The 19,482-nt window shown below is 39.7% G+C and overlaps 1 protein-coding gene across 1 annotated transcript; it reads left to right on the top strand.

The window, feature by feature from the left end:
- Nucleotides 1-11,044: 11,044 nt before the first annotated feature.
- LOC145776035 (protein FAM200A-like) lies at nt 11,045-12,622 on the top strand. The gene has a single exon (XM_082587443.1). The coding sequence runs from the start codon at nt 11,045-11,047 to the stop codon at nt 12,620-12,622; it is 1,578 nt and encodes a 525-aa protein (XP_082443569.1).
- The last annotated feature ends 6,860 nt before the right edge of the window (nt 12,623-19,482 follow it).

Raw genomic sequence — 19,482 nt, forward strand, 5'->3', positions numbered from 1 at the left:
CCTTGTCTAAGTAGATAAATACGCGATTAATGTAGCGATTCACGAATCCGGCCCGCCAAGTACTTCATTTTCCCATATCTGGCCCGCCGACTGGAGAAGTTGCCCGCCCCTGATCTAGAGTTAGACTCTCCTAGAGTTTGAAATGCCGCCACGCTCGATGACAAAGATAAAATATCCAAAGATGACCTTAGTAAGACAAAGAATTTACGCAATATCTGCTGTCTCTGCTGTTACAACAAAATCTGCGAGAGAACTCTAAAACTCGCCCAAAACTACGATATGTTTTCACACAAACTTAAAAATAACTAGAGGCTTAGAGGCTTACACGATGACGACGATTTAACAATGAGCATGCTGATAAAACACCGTTGTATATAAAATTTAAAAATAAGATTACTGTGTACAGAAACATGGTGAACTGAAGCATGATAAAAAAATGACAAAAATGGCGACTGACATAACTGAACCGAGCTATTGAAGTTAATGAATTCATGTTTAGTCAGCCAGGCTTTTGCTTTGCACTGGTCTGATATTGCAATCATAAAAGTTCCTTCTTTGAGCTTTTCTTTTGACTTTTTGTCAAGTTGAGTGCATGACTGGTTGAAAAGTGATGCACTGCATGGCTGCGCTATGTAAAGCAAACATTATTCCACTTCCAGCTTACACATCCAGCCTACTACGAGTATGAGTGCCAGCTGATGTGGTATCTGCATACCCGTGCTACCTCGGCTAGTTCATTATAATGATGCGTTTTTGTTATTGGTTTTCACATCACTGCATAATCTAAAAGCCAAACTCTCAAGCCATCCAAGCAACAAATTAGTCTAAAAGCTAACTTAATTAAGTTGAAAAATCTAGAAAAGTTTGAGGAATGTGAAACATGCAGTTTTTCGTTTGCAAGTGCAGTAAACCGAATATGGTCTATAGAAGAGAAGTCATGCATTTCTAGCAATCATAAATGACAAGGATTTTGTTTTTTGTTATAAATTTTTTTATTTCCTTCTGATTTCCCCATTTTTGAGCATTTCCTCCCGAAGCCCTGGTTGAAACATTTCCTAAGCCGCTTGAAGTTATCATTGCAAGACAGGCAGTGCTGTATTCGTAAAAAAAGCACAGGGTATACTGTCAGATTTGCCAAAATGATAAATAATACACAACTTTCAAAATATTAATGTTTATTCTACCATACCATGAATTATCAACATCAAAATTGGACGAGAGTTAGCCTTCAAAATTGTTTTTGTGTCTCGGTAAGGAACTAAGTTCATGGTACACCCGTGTGCCATTGGTCCTCAAATGGTTAAGTAGTTAGTTCGTAGTTGTCAAGAATCAGTAAGGATAGCATACTATAGCATAGGCACTCTATTTGGAAAACCAGAGGGTATAGGCTACTATGGTTGCCCGAAAAAAGCAGATATTAGCATATACTGCGTATACCACCGTATACCCCCGAATACAGCACTGAAAATCAGGGCCGGATTAAGGGTACTGTAGGCCTAAGGCTGTTTACTAGAGAAGGGCCTATTTTTGAAAACCAAGCTACAAAAAGTAATAAAAATACATACATGAAAGATTGAAATTACTTACTGCAAAATAACATAAACATAAGTTAACAGAAGTATGGCGCATAATTGGTTTTGGGAACAAAGACAATTTTTATTGTCAAATTTGAAGCAGATGGAAAAGATTTTGGAAAGAAATGGATAGTAGGTACCTATGGTAATACTTTACCTGATGGCACTCTAAACTAGGAGTTTTCGACCTTTTTTCCACCGCGACCCCCTCAGAGCAATCACTGTAGTCTCGCGCCCCCCCATAAAAGTATTCAACAAAAGCATCTTTAATGCAAAATTTAACCAATGTTTAGTTTTGCTGTTCCAACGTAAACTTCCGAAACGAAAAACGTTTTTTAGCGATGTTATCACGGCTTTTATTACATTTCCACAGATTGTTATTTTTATTTTCTATCAAGCTTAGTTAGATGATAGGAGAAAAAATAATGAGAATAATCCACGTTTTCGCACTTTCACCGGTTGAATTTATTGCAATCTTTTTATGGATTCATTTAAATCAATCTCAGTGAGATGGTTGGTGCTGCATATTTTTAACTATTAAGTTTGTCAATGCGTGCACCTGTTGCTGAAAGAACTTTCAAACAAGATAGCCGGCACCAATTTTTTCAAAGCCATTGAAAACAATACTGAGAAATCTATTTTGCATAAGATTCTACATAATTTTGCATTTTTACCATAGCGTTGTTACTGGTTAGTCTGCAGAAAGCAACGTACAAGAACTTGGTGAAAAATATCGAATGCTTTCCTATAGTTAAAGCCTTGCGACGTCTGAAAGCTTAAACGATATAATAACCTCAAGTACTGTAGAGGAATGGGCGATTGCCAAAAACACAGTTTTTAATCTTTTCTGGCAAAAAAGAATTGAAAACAATAACCTACACTGGAATTTCAAGCACCTTGCGAACCTCTGAAGAACGGCTCGCCGCGACCTCCAGATTAAAAAACCCTGCTCTAAACTCAATTTCAGTAAAAGTGGCGCCAACGTGGTTTTAGAAATGGGTTCTTCGTATGTGGGCTATTGACTCAACTCAGTCATTTGTTTTTAAGAAAAAACTGTAGGCCTACTGGTAGGCTACTGGATCTGTATCACTATCAGCCTTACAAAAATTGAGGGCCGAATTTTTCCAGGGCCTAAGGCTATAGCCTTATTAGCCTAATGGTTAATCCGGCCCTGCTGAAAATAGGTAAGCGACGTCTTTGTCACCTGACTTTAGCCTTTACTTCATGTGGTTTGTTTGCTTTGATGACGCGTAGGTTCTAGAGCTGTAGAATTTTTTGCGCATAAAGTCTACAGCAGACAAAATCAAAGTAAACAAACTGGACAATTTAAAGTATTCTTCTGCCCCAAAGCAGTAACGTAATCATGCGTGACATGTGACATCACTGATGGGATGTCACATGTGTCACATTATTGATGTTTGTAGCGCTGTAGAGATCAGTTTTTTATTTATTTATTTTATTTTTTTGAATCTTTATCATCGGACTGACAAAACCTTGATAGGTCATTCCTGGCAGTTTCGCATACTTGTAGAGGCTCTTGACGCAGGGCCGGTTACCGAGATTGACAGAGTAAAGTTTCTGATTGTTGAAAAATGAAATGTTGTTGGAGGGGAATGGTTTCATCCATTGGGTGCCGCTGAATGGAGAGCAGTCCTTAGAATGCGTTGCTCAAGCGCACACCCCGAGAATTTGCTAATTGTTAGTTTGCACTGTGGCTCTGTATAAATGTTGTTGTCATTATTACTACTAATTGCTCTGCCTTACAAGCTGTCAGTAGCACATGACACTTAGCCTTACTTGACTTTCTTAAAATACAGGCCACATCCTGGTCGTCGTCTTCGCCTTCGTGTGAGCCTAGGGTCGAGGGTCTATTCTTTTACCACCCCAGATTCACGATGTTCGCAGACTACACTTGAAAGCTACCGGTACTAAGAGAGCAGCCAGTCTTTGGTTTCATCATCCATGACGAGCACATTTTCCACTCCGTTAGGTGGCAAAGATGGTAGCTTACAGTCATTGATGATTGGGTCTGCGGTCTGTTCCTCGGCACCACATTCACAGGATGGGAAAGAGGCCATTTCCCATTGGTGCATGGTTGAGCGGAAAAGCCCTACGCCCGTACGAAGACTGTTGAAGCGCACCCATGCCTGTCTTTGTAGTGTCAGGCCCATGGGGCGCGTGTCGGCGTCGGAGATGAACGAATGGAGTCTTGTGGTACTTGACTTCCATTCAGAATTTCATTTATGGTCCGTTCAAGTAGCCACAGAGATGTCTTGTGCATCAACTTTGTTGATCAGAAGTTGAGCGGCTGGCACGAATGGGTGTTTTGATTTCAGTCGACGGGGGTGCTTGCTTGTGAGAGCAGAGAGCATGGTGGAGAAGATGGTTAGGCTCCAGTGCCCGTCGACCGATAGACAGAATGGCTTCTTCAATCTTCACGACGAAGCTCAGCAGGTTGGATGCCAGCGAGAATGGGGAGATTGTCCTATGGTGTGGGACTTAGGCATCCGGTCATTGTGCGCAGGGCGCTGTTTATGGCAGTGTCGATGTTATGGCAGTGAGCACTGCGGCACCAAACAGGTGCACAGTACTCTGCTGAAGAGTAGGCAGGGGCTAAGGCTGTTATACGCAAAGGGTCATCCTTCGTCCCTCAGCTGAGCCTGCCAGGCGCTTAAGTAGCTCAGCACGAAATGTGAGTTTCTTGCGCAGTGACACCAAATGGTGGCAGTACGTGAGCGATTTGTCTAGTGTCACCCCAAGGTACTTTGGTCCGGGAAAAATGACAGAGATTTTCCGTTGTTCTGGACATGTAGGTGACGATCAGATTTCCGATTGTGTAGGTGGAAAGCTGCTGCCATAGTTTGGTTTCGCTGAGTTTCAGTCGCCAGTTCTGGAGACAAACTGAGCGGTTTTTCATGTCCTGGCTCAAGGCGTCTTCTAGATTTTCCCACGACTTTGTGGAGTGGAGAATTGCCAGGTCATCCGCATAAACGTATTTTGCATAGACCGTGGTTTGCAGGTCGTGGGTGTAAATGTTAAAAAGAAGTAGAGTCAGGACCGATCCCTGTGGGACGCCGTTTTTCAGGCGTCTCCGTCTGCTTCACCGTGAGTTGCCGGTGGTGAGGGTGAAGCTTCGATTCCTGACAAGTTCCATAATCACACGGACCATATGTCAGTCAGGAAACAGGCGAAACAGCTTGGAAGTAAGGCCGCGATGCCATACGATGTTATAAGCAGCTGTGATATCTAGAAAAACAGCACCGACCTTTTTTGTCTCAAAGCAGTCTTCGATGCCTTGGGTCAAGAGTGTGACCTGATCTACGGTAGATTTTTCGCGTCGAAACCCAGCTTGCTCTTTTGGAAGGAGCGGGTCGATGATCGAGTTGACGTGGGCATAGATCAGCCTTTCAAGGATTTTGAAAGGAACACAGAAGGGATATCGGACGATAACTCTATGGGTCCTTTGGTGGCTTGTGAGCCTTAGGGAACGCAACTACTAAAGCTCTTCTCCTGAGTTTTGGGATTGTAATTGGTGCAGACAGGAAGAGAGGAATCTACACAACCAGGACTTGAAGATAGGGCCAGCATGGAGCAAAACTTAGGGAAGATCTTATCTGGCCCTGGGAGACTTGTGTGGTTTCATTAGGCGTAGAGTGGTGGCGAATTCTTCTGGAGTGAAATCCTCTAGAGAAAGATTCTTCTTGTGATGTTTCCACTCACCACAGCGCAGATACTTCCCTGGCGACAAGGCGGATGCCTTGCGGTCCTTTGTCTTGTAGACCCCGTTCTGCACTAGCTGGGAAGCGATGGCATTTACCGAAACGGGGCACTGGCGGGGGGAGTTTGCTGAGCGCCCAGTGGGGTTATTGATGATGGTCCATGCTTTACGGCTTGAGTGTGAAAGTCGATGGTTTGGACAGCTTCGTTCCATCGCTCAAGCTTCTGTACATTCAGCCGCTCAAGTAGTCTGGTGGCGGCGGTGTTAGAAGCAGTACCAGATGTGGCGTTTCGGTAGGAGTGATAGAGAGCCTCACACTCAGAGTTCCAACTTGGTGTATAACTGGTTCGATGGCCATGTGGTATTGTGGCCTTTGCCGCAGTTATTATGGCATTGCAAAGGTCCTGGTATGCCTCGTCTGCGTTGCATGTTTCAGATGCTGGTAACTTTGCAATAGACTCATTGTTGTATTGATTCTAGTTGGCTTTTTTGAAGTTTCATCGCTTCACCGGTGAACTCGGGACAGGAGCCACAAGTTTTGGGGCAATGATGAGAGACGGTCGGTGTTAGGACCGCAGGAACTTCTCAAGCACATGTCTGTCTGGAAGAAAGCTGTCGACGCTCGCGAAGACCAAATCAGGGTTTGTCCCTGTTCCCCAGCGGCCGGAGTGGAAACTGGCTGGTTCCTTATTGGGTTTAATAGGAGAGCAAGATGGTTTGTAGAGGCCCATTCAGCCAGCAATTCTCCGTCGATGCTTGTGTTGTTGTAGCTCCAGTCGGTGTGCTGGCAGTTGAAATCGCCAGCGTAGAGACTAGGAAGAGGAACGTTGGAAGGGATGGTGGTGTGGCGCCCGAGAGCTAATTTTCTCTGACGCAGAGCGCGTCACTTCTATGATGTCCGCTACAGTGGCAACATTTGCGAGGCTAGGAGTTTGTAGATTGACGATGTTATAGTCTGAGATACAAATACACACCCGCTTCAATCTCGGCATCAGTTGGAGATTGTTCGCCAAAGGTCCACTTCAGGCTCTCATGCACAAATGTGACAATGCCGTGCTTCCTGCTTAAGGTAAACCCAGCTAGCGTGTAATTGGGAATAGTTAGCCTATCTGCAGAGGTGCAGTGGGCTCTTGCAGGAGGATTAGTACCCGGTTGGTATGGGCAAGCTGCTGCACAACTTTGATCTTGTTTGTTGTGTAGCTTTCTATGTTGAGCTGCAGGATGGTGGGGCGTCTGAACTTATCAGTTGCCTCTTGCAGCTGTGCCGTCCTGGTGGAGGCTTTTGGTTGACAAGTTTTGTTTCTCATCTGCTAGTGTACAAATGGTAGGCTACATCCTGTTATAGAATTTGAACTTGTCAGCTTCAGCTTTCAATTGGTCTTCTAGCGCAGGGTTTCCCAAAGTGGGGTCCGCGGACTCCTGGGGGTCCGCAAAGACTGCACAGGGGGTCCCTGACGATATGACAAAATGGCGAAAACAGGCTTGACATTGTACGGTACCGTACTTCCATTGTCGCAGATGAATGCCGCCGTGATTTGTAACTAAAATGAATTATTTAATGAATGTTAGGCCGTGTCAATCTTAAATATTTGAAATGAATTAGTACGTCTTGGTAATTGCTCTACCTTAAAAATTGCATGCGGCGTCTATGATGCAACAATTAAACGTACGGTGTATAGCAGTCGGGAATGTTTGCTATATAGGCCTAGCTAAAAGGCTAAACTGTTTTTCGGTTAGCTACCTGTAGGTCTATGCAGTCCGAGCATTAAAATAGATAACCCCATAGGTGGCCGTGGTAAGGTTATGAAGTTCTGAAGTTTCAATTTTTGTTCGAATTGGCCTTAGCCCTAGCTTAATAATTCAAAATAAAATAAAAATAATAGATAAAACATAGAAATAACTCAATGCGAAGGGGCAGTGTTTAGGTATAAGAGTAGCAGTAGCGAAGGGACGATAGAATAGTAACGAATCGAAGTTATCAGATAATTCATTTGTGTTAACTTTTAGTAGAATGGCAAAGGTGGCACTGCAGCTGACAACATATTTTACAAATATATTTCTGCGCAGCTTTTTCTCCGGTAGTCTACAAAGTCAGTAGGCCTACAACAATTGAGGCTAAGCGATAGCCTGTTGCAAAAGTTTGTGCAGAAATAAATTTGTCAAACATGTAGCCTACCGGTAGTCAGCTGCAGTGCCACCTCTGCGATTTTTCTAATATCCTGACTGACACGGATATTTTTTTTCTGTTTTTAAATTTTAGTGTTATAGTTCAAATCTTATGGATAAATTTTTGAAGCGAAAGGATAAGTCGAATGATTCGGAATGTGAAGCCCAGCAATCTCAGGATGTTTCATCCCGGAAGACGAAGAGACAAAAAGTTTGAACATACGATAAGGAGTATCTTAACACTTTGCTCCTCAAAGGGAGGCCAGATTTGGCCCCCCCCTCATATTTCCTTTAATTATTTGAAGCACAGTAACGCCATGCACTTGGTTTTTCTTGACTTTTCCTAAAATTGCCAGGCGGATCTGATGATATTAAATTTGATGCTAAAAGTTGTGTAGTTTTCTTGTAAATTCAAGATTTTGGTGAATTTTTGCTATTTCTAGCTAACTTCCAGCAAAGCGTGAAATGGATTACATTGCGATGACAAGCCATAAGCTCATAATTGCTTCGTGCATCGATATGCGCGAGCAGAGAGAAGCATCCTCTTGCTTTCTTTTGTTTGGTTTGACCTCAATAATACAAAGCGCGTTATTTCTTATGCTACAAAGAAAAGCCAGTGATCGTAAAGCTGTTAATTAGAAACAATAATAGCAAGCTTTTTTGCGTTATCAGCTCTACAAAGAAGAATAGCAATCCACGATCAAAATAGTAGGCTATGGAGGCCACAAACTATTCAAAACAGTTGTTTCAAGCAGATAATATTCATTGACGAATAAAAAACGTTACAATAAGAAATCTTGTATACAATAAGAAATCTTTTCTTGGATAAAGACACGAAAACCTGGTTTCGAAATAAAGGTTCTATGGAAATGCTCTCATTGACAAAACTTGCAATTGAGGAAATGTATCACTGCAAATGCTTTTGGGAGAAGCCGGAGAAATAGCGTTTTTGCAAACAGTAATTGTGAGATACACTCAAAATTATGAGATAGGCTCCATTTACACGTAGCAGCTAACTCGATGGCGTCCCTTCACTGCTTTATGTCGCCTACTTGTTGTTATGTCCTGTATTTTTGTTTCACAGTGCACTGTGTTTTGTTCCAAAGAGCGCAAAATAAAGATGATAATGCCTCATCTACATTACAAAATATTTTGTAATGTAGGCCTACAAACAAAATGTACAATGTACACAATGTACATTACAAAATATTTTGTACTGTAGACGAGGCATAAATTTAGGCGTCACATAAGACAAACAACAAATCAGCTTTCTTCATCATTGATTCAACATCTGAATACGTTGCGCCAATGTATAAGAGGCCGGCTATTGTGAAGACCCGCCATTTATAAACGATCCGATTATACCAAAAGTGGGACAAACTAGTGGATCAAAGAATGAATAAATAATGCTGAGAAAACTAAATCTAAGTGACGAACAATACCGATGTCTTCATTTATCTTGGAAAAATGCTGCCTAAACTTATCAACAAAAAATACAGTAAATAACGGCAAGGATCCCGAAAGCAGAATTTGCTCGACTTTGGCATGAATTTAGTCAGACATCTACAGTAATAATTCCACACATACAATAACGGGCTCTCAACTGCTGTAAGATACATAATAATCAACCTGGTTCTGGGCGATTTGTGTAACAGTTTAGGGAAAGACACTACTTGAAATGATGCACCACACAAAAGATTTTCAATGAAGACTGAGTCTAAAAACCGATGTGGATAGTGCTGCACAATAACTTCAAGTTTAGGACAGAAGAGGCACAAAATATCACGATAAAAATAAAGACCTTGTGGGAAATTTTCGAGAATCATAACACGATGCAAATACCATAAACGCTTAGTTTGCATGCTGCTCTAAGCTGGCCGGCAACCACAAAGGTAGACAATAGCCTACAGGCAGTTTATAATTCGATAACAGCGCAATAAACATTATAAATACGTAAACCGACAAATTTCTTTTACAAACGTTTTACGTCTAATAGTAAATTTTCCCCCAACAATTTTTTGTGAAGCACTTGCAAACCACGGTTTTGTAAAATAATTTATCATTATTATTTTTTACTTCTCGGATATTGTAAAACGTCATCGGCAAAATCACAAAAAAAATTTCATTACTTCAATGTAGTAGGCCTAAGAATTTTTTATAGAATTGTAGCCACGTTGTTTCAACAAAGAAGCCATTTTTTAGCAATGTAAAGTTATAGAAAATAATTTGCAATCATGCAAATCGTTGGAAAGAATCTAGGAAGTCCTCTCACAATCTGGCACAAAATGATTATGTTTATTGTATCTCAGTAAAATGTTTTACGACAAACTTTGAAGCTTCGTTATAATCATTTTTATCTTTGAAGTCAAACGTTATTTTTTTTTGGCCAGAAACATAATCACTGCCTTGCTGACGTTGTCGCTTTTACGCGTATTTTTAGTGCTTCAAACAATAAGGACCCAGTAAGCAATCCAGTCCTTTTACATTGATTCAACATTTGTAAAGGTTAAATTTATGTAGATTTGCTGACTGTGGGTTATTTCACATTTCCTTTGTTTACGCATGTTCCTCAATTCGCTGTTGCATTATTTCCACGCTGGCGGACTAAAAATGTATTTTCAAATTGATTGACACAATCTTCAATAAAAAGTGAGCTTCGAACTTAGCTTTGTTGATGTAAATGCTGTATTTTTTGTGGATGTAATTTATGAGTCATGTTTATAAACACTCGTAAGCGAAATGACTTATGATGTGGCCTGCATGATATTTGTGATGCGACTTGACACAAATCCACAATTTCAAAAGCACTTAATTTGAACTTAGAAATTTCAGATTATTTCAACAACTTGTTCAATTGTCTTCTCTCTACTAAAAATATTCATACTACAAACTCAATTGTAGACCTAAAATAGACAAACGAAGATGTAAACAGCTATTCAAGCAGGCTAAGCTGTTACTTATGAGAAATTTGGTTCCATAAAACTAGAAGCTAGCCATGAGTTTCGGAATGCATTAGTTTAGGACAAAAATGTAAGACAACAAACGCAGTTTTGTTTTTTTTCAAATTCGTATAACAATATTACTCTGATTGTAACTATTTTAGAATCAGTGAGTACTGAGTAGCTTACAATAAGATTTGCTCGCAAGTCGTAAATTCTAATCAATGCAATGATTCGGCACACCGCACACACACTTCGTGCGTTCGATCGAGCTCTTTGTTATTTAGAAGTTTGCATGAAATCGGATTAGCACGGTTAATTAAAGGCGGCAAGTTAAATCAAAATTGTCGTTTTTGGGTACCTTTGCAAATATTGAAATATCAAGTTTAACATATAAAATTTTAAAATAATGAGTTTTCAAACTTATAGACAAATGATTTGCTTTCACACCAGTGCAACTTCTGTTGAAATAGCATCAGCGGATAACTCGTAACAGCTGATTGAATTTGATCCAAAAATGGCCCCCCCTTGAGCAGTTAACTTCCAAAAAAACGTTGAAAAGCAAAGGGCTCGGGTTTATTGAATGTCCTTCAGATGTTACTAAGCCTCAGTGTTTAATATGCTACAAAACATTGTCGAATGAATGTATGAAACCAGCCAAGTTAAAGCGGCATTTGATGGCTCAACATCCTGAGCTAGCTGGAAAGCCACAGGTTTTTTTTGACAGAAAGAAGAAAGAATATTTAAAGCAAAAAGAAACTTTTACACAATCTTTGGTGTCGAACGAAAAATTAATGAAAGCATCTTATTTAGTGGCGCTAAGGGTGGCTCGAGCCAAGAAAGCTCACACAATTGCGGAAAATTTAATTCTTCCGGCAGCAATTGACATGTGTGAAGTAGTTTTGGACGGCAAATGTGCAGCCAAGCTTAAAGAAATTCCATTGTCGAACAACACGATTTCAAGAAGAATCGATGAACTTTCGAATGACATAAAAGCACAGCTGCTTGAAAGACTGAATCAAACTAATTTTGCAATCCAATTGGATGAAAGTACGGACATTGCCAGCCAAGCACATCTCTTGGTTTATGTTAGATATTCATGGGGAGACGAAATGATAGAAGATTTCATGTTTTGTCATCAAATGCAATGCAGAACAACCGGTTTAGACGTTTTCAACGTACTTTGTGATTTCTTTTCACAATCAGAACTGTCGTGGGAACGATGTGTGGCTATATGTACCGATGGTGCAGCTTCAATGACCTGCAAGCACTCCGGGGCTATAGCTCGTATCAGAGAAAAAGTACTGAACATTATACGAACGCACTGCATGATTCATCGCGAAGCGCTTGTTGCGAAACATTTAGGAAAATCTTTGTCTGAAGTCTTATCTTTATGTGTCAAAGTTATCAACTCTACCAAAGCTCGCCCACTGCAGTCCCGAATGTTTTCGAAACTTTGCGATGAACTAGGCTCAGAACATTCAAGCCTTTTGCTCCATACGGAAGTTAGATGGCTGTCGCGAGGAAAGATTGTAGAACGCCTGTTTGAACTGCGAGAAGAGGTTTTAATTTTCTTGCGAGCGCACAATGCGGACTTAGCTTCACTAGTAGCCGATGAAATTTGGCTTGGGAAACTTGCATATCTGGCAGATATTTTTAACCTTCTCAATCAACTGAACTTGTCACTTCAGGGAAGAGATGCGAACATTTTACTCAGTCAAAATGTTGTGGATATGTTTCCTGTTCTGTGTGACTACATTGCCAACAAACCTTTAATAAACACAGATTTGATTTTCTCTGACATTCAACTACATTTTGGAATAGCTTTCTGTACATTTTACGAAGTACTTTTTAAAGAGACATATGAGAATTTTGACTGGATTTTAAACCCTTTTGTTGTTGCACTGTCAGGACGCAAAGAAGAAGAATTGGCTGAATTGTCATCTGACCGAACTTTAATGATTAGTTTCAATCAAAAACCTCTTGCATCTTTCTGGTTAAGTGTTGAGAACGAATATCCACTGCTCTCACAAAAGGCTACCCAAATGTTATTACCTTTTGCCACTACCTACATGTGTGAGGCAGCATTTTCAGCTCTTACAAATATGAAGACAAAATACCGGTCCAGACTTATCGTAGACTCTGAATTGCGAGTTTGCTTGTCACAAATTGCTCCAAGAATTGACAAGTTGTGCAGTAAGAAGCAATCACATCCATCCCATTGATGTTGTCATTTCGATTAATAAACATGATTCAATGTTACTTATTTTTATTTGTATTAACATTTATCGCTGGTTAGGCGGAAAATTGATGCGACATAAGATTGGGGTCCGCGAAAAAACACTTTGACAAATAGGGGTCCATTGCCCAAAAAGTTTGGGAAACCCTGTTCTAGCGTAGCGGACTCTTTACATATCACTCACACATTTTCTTATTTTTTTTATCATTTCTTCTGCACTTGAAACTATGTAGGATACTGTTTTCAAGTCGGCTTATAAACTTACTGACTGTTAGATTATAAACTATGATTAGGCATAGCTTACTGTTTTGCTTCGTCCTTTATGCTAGCAGTCAACAGTTTTTTTGTAGGTGTTGTTTTTGCTTTTCTTGTAAGCTATACTACTTTTGTAGGGCATGACATTTTTTAGTATCTGCATAAAACTCACGGGACGTCAATTTAGTTGGCTATTGCTGCAGAAAACAACTTTATTTCTTTTCATTTTTACTGCACATCAGCCTATCGTTTTTCAACGTACAGTAATTTACCGATGTTTGGCATTTGTCACATTAAAATCACGGGAAGCAGCTGACTCGATGGCTGCTACAATCTTTAGCTGCTTCCGGTTGTGGGATCTCGATTGTTATGGTGCTATTTTATGAGTATTGTTTATAATTGTACAGTACTGTAACAACCCATATTACCAGCTATACAGCCCACGTCATAAGTTGATGGATTGCTGTTTGATAACGACTATAGCCTGCATGCCTCATTAATGTCAATATATTACAAGCATGAATCGGCATCTTAGAGTTTCATAAAACCAAAAAGTAATTTCCTGAAAATAATATTGATGCCCCAGAAATACGTGCGAAACGTAGCCCAAAGACTACACGCATAATGTTGTTCTGTCCTCAGATCACTTATCGGAGATTCTCGATGAAGGATAATATCGTGTTTAACTTGTTGGGTTATTCTTTATATGTCGGAGCTTTGTAAACATATCGGACCCATTCAAAATTCACTCAATCGATGTCATGTCAGCGACGGATTAAATTGCTTAATTGCAGAATGCTAAATAATATAAATTTTCGTAGTTGCAATTATTTGATTGATCGATGAAATCCCTATGTTGACATACTAGAGTATTTCCTTGGCTAGGCCAGACATATAAGCAGGCGTTTGCTTGCCAAATTTCAGTTAGGTGTTTAGTTGGGTTTTTAGTAGGGCGACCAAGTAGGACATGGACTGGAGGAATCATTGAGCACTGCACAATTGAATTGTCCGAACCGTAGAAAAATTAATGGAGACTACTGTAGAAAAATGTTCCGACAAGTCCCTCCCCCAAAGTCAACATCCACAAAGCGGGATCTGATGACGATTTAAACATTGGTTTTATTATCAATTGGTAGGTATAGGTTCCAGAGAAATAAACTAACAGAGTTAATATGATGCCATTTGTGTAGTAATAAAGTTACAGTAACGGTAGCGCGTTATCTAATACTTACCTGTCCACTTACCAGCTTTACATTGTTTGTTTAGTATGTTTTCTCATTTCCTCCAAGGAAGATGCTGCACACAAAGAGCTCACCATGTTTGCTTTTTCTTCATGGTGATGCGCATACGGATTTGGTTTTGGTCACTTGGGCAATGGATCACAAGAAAATTGAGTGTTGGGTGTGAATTTCCGCTTGACTTTAAGAGATTTTTTGCTATCCTTTCGAATTATTAAGCCTGTATCAAAATTGCAATTTGATGCAGAATAATCTCTCTGCGCTCGATTAATTGCAATATCCAAGCTTGTGGAAACTTCCACATTATACGCGTTGATCGTTTCATTCATCGCAGTGCGCAATTCCTTGATGCGGTTTATCTTAGCCTTTCAATATTGCTTGGGCCAGGTGTGTTCCCTCGAGTTGGTTCAGTGTTAATGCCACGCAGTCAAAAACAGCAGTCAACAACAGTGGAGTCGTAGCCTACACCTCGCTGGAATTATATGGGCTACCAGCTTTCAAGCAATCAACTACGTGGAGATTAAGAATAATAATCGGAGAATTTATATACCAACAAGGAAAGGACTCCCAAGAAACATTGGTGAAGTGTTAAATAACAGCAAACATATTTTGCATTGCAGAAGATGCTGCTGGAAATCCTTACTCGGACAATTTGGAATTGTGGTTGTTTCTCCAAAGGCTACTCGATACATCGATTCCGATAAAGTACTCTTGACGAGAAATGTCTCCCCATCTTCAGAAATGGAAGAGGCTTTGATTTCTTCAGAAAAAGTCATCCTTTTTAAGCAATGAAGAAGTACTTGTTTTGGCAGATTATGCAGAAACTTCGGTATTGAGGAGTTGTACTGGCGATAATGCTCAGAAGAAAAAAGTTTTTCCTGTTTGTACCTGCAAAGTGTGCTAACAGATATATCATTAATATCACTAGTAGAAAAAGTCAACTGTGGTCTTTGACCGTTCGTTGTAAGGGCCATATAGAAACCTCAATAAATGTTACTTGTTTACTGTCCAAAGAAAAAATATTGTTAAATCGTTGTTGCTTAATTTTATGACACAACTAGAGATGATATACGTAGAGATGTGAGTCGTTTTTAATCAAAGAAACGTTTTTAATCATCCCTAGACAACAAAGTGAACTTTCGACCGAAATTTTTATAAATATTGACAGAGCATACCAAGGCGATTGTGACTCACCGGCGCTTGTTGTAAGAAAGAAATTCTTTGTAAAGAAGCAATACCAGAGCTGATAAAGATTTTTCTCTTCTAGTGCGGATGTACGACTCCTTTAGTGTTTTATTCTAACGCTCCACTCCATTGTTTGTGTGAAATTTATTCCGTACTCCTCAGCACGATAGAACCACAGTCAACGCTGCAACATTCATTCGACTGATTACATTTTAATCTTTCTGGAACTAAATACTGCTTATAGTTGTAAAGAGATTCCATAAAATTATAAAGAGATTATAAAATTATAATTATATAAAATTATAAAGATTTCCGACTCCACAGCCCTGGTTATAATTAGGGCTGTGGAGTCGGGCAAAAATATACGACTCCAACTCCTCGGTTTAGAACTGCTAGCTGACTCCAGACACGCCAAACTCTCCCCGACTCCATTGCCCTGCTTGCAATAAACAGGTGTTTTTTGAATGCCATTTTTTAAAAAGCTTTCAACAAACCTGCTTTTCTGGAAGCCAAGCATTTTCAATATATTTCTGCAGCCTGGTGCTTCTTGTCCAGCAATTGCTGCTCTTGGGGCCACTCAACGCTTCTGCAAAGGACTGTACAGAACAGGCTTTCGCCAATCTGCGCAAATGAGCCAAACAACTGCTTTGTCATCGCCAACACAACTTTCGCCTCTTCTGACCCATCTTCCCCAAGCCAAAAAATACAAGTGGATGAAAGATGAAAATGTGCAAGATCATAGAAAACTCCCTCAAAGATATGTTACATTTTGGTGGCAAAAAAACGAGCTGTAAAAAATGACACAGAACAATGCACTAATTTGAAAAAACAATTTCGTTGGTCTTTATTTCGGCTTCACACTTGTCGGTCATAAAAACGAGGAGTTCCAATCGTGCGACCACGATTTTATCATGGCAAGTGCTTCTGCAATGCATGTAGCCACAACCTGATAGCCGACATTTGTTTTACACATAAAAAGAATAATGGTGAAGACTATTTTGATGCCTTGTAAGTTGCATGTAACAAGCAGGTGTCTTGACCGTAGCGATGTATGTAATAATCTTCTTTACCAAGACATTTGATCCACAAAGAGCAATTTCTGTGCACAATGCATTGCTGGTGAATGATCTCCTATGTTGTAATAATGGCTTCGTTATATCACCGGCAATGTAGGGTCGTAAAAAGATATTGTCATTTTCTTGTTGTTCTGCAGTTCTTCCACTCTTCGACCAGTGCCAGTAAATTATCCTGATCCATTTTGAGACCTTTTGCTTGGTTTACGCCATGAAGAAGTGGTTCTGAATATCTTTGTTGGTAATGTGGTAGCTTCTATTGGACTCGTGTGGCTTTTCTTTGTTTGCAAATAGAACGTGCTCAACATAGGACTGTAAACCACGCTTTATTTCTGGAACACTGCAAACTCCGTCAGCTACCAATTCACGAATTTTTTCAGTCAGGTTGTAATCAATTCTTTGAAGGATGCCACTATTCTGAAACAAATTTCATCATTTTGAAGTTGCAATAAAGTGCTCTATGCAGCAAGCAGAATCAAAAACATTTACAGTAAAAACTATTTCGACTTGATGTGAAGCACAATAACCATTAATCTTAAATGTACCTTGAAATATCCTGCAGGGCATGGAATGAAACTTGGTTGCATGCCCTTTTACTAAGAAATGTTTTTAAGCAAGATATGGCCTAGCTAGTGTATTTAAACTTTTGCTTTTGCTAAAACCAAAAGAAACGTTGAGTTTGGCTCTGTTTTTGAAGAAATTCCTAGCTTGCTTCGTGCGCTCAGTTACCTATCATTAATCCAATCGCTTGCATAGGGCACACGTGTTTTCAGGAGTGAATTTAAAAGATGGAATTTTTACGGTATTTCATTTAATGGTGTTATTATTTTTAAAGCTTTCACGTCTGCAGTAGAATCATGTTTAGCAAATTGTATGATCGTTTTCTTGTGCTTAGAATAGTTGAACTATTCTTATACTATATATCTTTATTTTTTTTATTTCTCCGATATGTGAGACGTGCAATGAATACTGCAGTGCTAATATTAACTTTGCTTCGCGGATTAAATGCGTGTGTTTATTATTAAATTCGTGCGTTGACTTTTATTGCTGTCTACACGTTCACTTTGGGAATGAAATATATTATTTAATATTATAGCGTCAGCACTGGAGGTTGTGCCATTTTCCTTCAAAGTGCTTACAGTCATTTGCAAGTGGTAGAGATGAAGTGGTTAAATTAGTTCCGACGTATGATACATGTCGAGCCAAAAATAATTGAGTCAAAAGACGTGTAAGTAGTACACAATTGCGTAAGTACGGACATCCGTAACAATCCGGCTGCGTTTGCTTGAGGCTCAATAATCAACTACTGACCTATGCTGGTTTAGATCTTTTTTTGGTGACTAATCAGTAATCACCCCGTTTATGAATACATAATATAGCCTATTAGTGGATCTGACTACTCCTATCTGGAAGCTTATTAGTTTCCGATCGTAGGGCTGCCACGTTTTCAGGTGATGATCGGCTTTGTTAGTCTCGTGTTGATGGACACATGGTTAAGATTATATCAGTTATCTTTGGGATCCTCAACAGTTACCTTTGGCACGTGCTGAGCTCGTTGATTTGTCAAGCTTCTTGAAATATCATTGTGTGGTAGTTGAGAAAGAGCAACTGCCCATACAGAAGAGTCGCAACCGTAGGACAATGAAGTTGCGTATTGTAGGAGTCTGTTGCCTGGTGACAAGAGTGTTGACAGGTGAGGCCTTATTTTTAAAGTCAACGAGTAAGTTGTAATATGCCAACAGATCGCTTCCTATAATCGCCAAGATAAAACATCCAAAACGTATCTTGAACAAAAAATCCTAAAATAGTTTTAGTGGCTGCAAACAATGAACTTCTTCAATCTTCAAAAACCTTTCAACATGGAGAAACCAAGATTTCGTAAACTTAATAAGAACTATGGACAATCGATCCTTGTGGAGACTCATGGTAGCCGACGCCTTATTCAGGCATGGACGATGATGATGATGAGCAATGAACAAGATAATTTGCTGCTCTAGAACTGGATGTCTTCAGTAACAGAGTGGGTTCGCCGTCAGTAAAGATGGTAGAAGATAGAGGCCGAACTTTAGAAGTTCTGAAATATTTGCTAGTTTAAAATCGAGTTGTTACTGAGGGCAGAGAGAGTTTATCAGATGCTACTTTTTTGTCGTATCCAGGCTTTCGTGTGGTGGGTGAAGATTTAGATTAAGTGAACAGGAAGGCAAGGAACCAATCTTCGTGTCCACCTTCAGGTATGCTTAAAGGCTAAGTGTGCTACCAAAGACGCAACCGTATGCTCTTGAATGGTGTCGAACCGGCGCCCTTTCGAGTGCCGTACCAATTCTTTCACCACTCGGCTATGCAGCCATGCTGCTGAGACTGTGTCAATAAAAAAATGTTACTTTTCTCTTTAAAGTAACTCCATCTAGTCGGTTTAACTGGGATGGACAAAAACCATTATCAATCGATGTTTAAAACTCTTAGGAGAGATCGGATCAGATTGGAAAATCCTATGGCGTACCAGCATGACTCACTTTATTACAAGCCTACCAGGCTCGCAGTACCGCCTGAAAACTGGGAGGTGAGAATTTTCAAATCACGCTTAACCTGTAATTGGTAAAGGTCAATCGCTTTTCCGATTCATAACCATTTTTAGATTTCTGACAGTCAAACCTAACACTTCTACATTGAATAAATGTTGCTAGATATTGAAATATAGTAAAATAGCTGATTTTGACACTGGTTGTGTAATGCTCAGAAAGCATGCGAAATTATGATTTGTCAACCGAATGCAAATGAAAGGAACTTAAAGTTTATCTGCATGAAAATATTCAACAATATTCATAAACAGATATGCAGTGATATGTTACGACCATCGAATTTCATCATCATATAATTAAATTCTACATTACCTAATATTACATTGTCACTATTGGCAATCTACGAAAGCCAACATGGGCAAATTAGCACAATATTTTATTTCCATTGGCAAGATAGTGCATATTTTACTACACAGCAAATGCTTGAAAAAGTTGATATTTACAAAACCAAGCACAGACACGAAAAATATCTTGCTAAAAAATGTTAATGCTGGTGGTCACTCTTGCTTGAAATGT

Source organism: Aplidium turbinatum, chromosome 8, assembly GCF_918807975.1.
Source record: "Aplidium turbinatum chromosome 8, kaAplTurb1.1, whole genome shotgun sequence".
Taxonomy (NCBI): Eukaryota; Metazoa; Chordata; class Ascidiacea; order Aplousobranchia; family Polyclinidae; genus Aplidium; species Aplidium turbinatum.

Excerpts from the sequence above, each read along its gene's own strand:
- LOC145776035 (XM_082587443.1), top strand. The coding sequence starts at position 11,045 with ATGAAACCAGCCAAGTTAAAGCGGCATTTGATGGCTCAACATCCTGAG.